Source organism: Belonocnema kinseyi, chromosome 2, assembly GCF_010883055.1.
Source record: "Belonocnema kinseyi isolate 2016_QV_RU_SX_M_011 chromosome 2, B_treatae_v1, whole genome shotgun sequence".
NCBI classification, from domain to species: Eukaryota; Metazoa; Arthropoda; class Insecta; order Hymenoptera; family Cynipidae; genus Belonocnema; species Belonocnema kinseyi.
In genome coordinates, this window is record NC_046658.1 from 12,911,810 (window position 1) to 12,913,107 (window position 1,298).

Sequence of the window (1,298 nt, forward strand, 5' to 3'; positions counted from 1 at the left end):
ATATATATGGTCTACAAAGAAACAATATGGAGAAAACCATATACGACATATGGAGGAAAAGGATTCTCGGTCCTTTATAGTTTAGTGATAAAACAACTGACCGGAAATCACTATTCTTTCTACTCCACCGGAGCTAGAGGATCTTTTATCTAAAAAATTAAAGATTTGTAATATTCGCCATTAAAGATTTTTCATATTTATTATTACAAAAAGGAGTCGATTGAAACAAATTTTAACATCTTGATTATTTTTTCTTCTTCTTAAAGTCGTCTGTACGGGTCTCGTTGTTGAGGTGATGAATTTTTAAAAAACGTGGAATACATAAAGGGCAAGATAGAAGCCAAAGCCAAACACAACCCCACTATTGGTCGATACCATACCCAAGCAAATCCAATGACCAGCAAACTTGTCGACATGGAAACTGATAAGCTGAGAGCCTCCAGGGCGATTAAACTGTGTAAGAGATTTGAATTCAGAATTATCGTTTTCAGGATATTCGCCATGTAACTTGCTGACATGAAGAGTAAAAACCATCCTATACCCCTGTCAAAAACAAATTAATCGTTAATGACGCTTTAACAGCATAGAACCAAAAAAAATAAATACAGCAGACTTTCAAAGAAAAAGATTACTAAATTAACCTCATTTTCCAAGTTCTCCAATAATTATGAACGTGCTCTAGATGAAACATCTTGTCCATTGTTACTTTGTGATTTCTTTGAAGCAAGATTTCTTCACCATGAGATGTAATGTAAGGTTTTATTCTTCCATCCGCAAGCATCCCGACTATTGAATAAACTTCCCTGGCTTTTCCGGCATAGGAAAATTGTATTCGAATATCTCCAACCTGAAAAATAATTTTTAAATTATGGCTGAATATGAATGTACTTATAATGCAAGCATTTCTTTAAAAGTAATCCAATTTAAAGGTATTTTAAAATGAAAACACCTTAAATTAGACAAGGAATCATAAATACTTGTTTCTAATGTACCTTCGGATTCCACAAATCTTCACTGTGATAATAAAGTCCCGAATGCATTTTAATGTCTTTTCGCTCGGGTCTTTCGTCACTGGTAATTTCTACATAATTATTGAATTTCTTCTTTAATTCAGTACCGAAAACAAATGCTCCAATTTTAACTTCGTCTGCAATCTGCAATTTACTTTTAATTGGCATTTCTCTTGGGTTCTCGTGTCCAAAGGGTATGTAGAAGAGTTTAGAGTCTATCAGTTTATCTTGCCATTCTGTTGTATAATAATAATCGTCAACCGAATCATATCTAAAACCATTTTTTCT

The 1,298-nt window shown here is 33.2% G+C and overlaps 1 protein-coding gene across 5 annotated transcripts in view; it reads right to left on the reverse strand.

Annotated features, from left to right (window-relative positions):
- Nucleotides 1-173: 173 nt before the first annotated feature.
- The window catches only part of LOC117167006 (transmembrane protein 43 homolog), a 71,794-nt gene continuing 70,669 nt past the window's right edge, over nt 174-1,298 (reverse strand). For 4 of the 5 annotated variants that reach the window (XM_033351549.1, XM_033351551.1, XM_033351552.1 and 1 more), the window contains 3 exons: nt 993-1,296; nt 642-847; nt 174-543 (listed from right to left, as the gene is read on the reverse strand). In XM_033351549.1, the coding sequence (XP_033207440.1) occupies nt 261-543; nt 642-847; nt 993-1,296 (793 nt within the window). In that variant the 3' untranslated portion in view covers nt 174-260. The remainder of the gene's footprint in view (nt 544-641; nt 848-992; nt 1,297-1,298) is intronic. The other variant, XM_033351550.1, reaches the window with a different exon arrangement.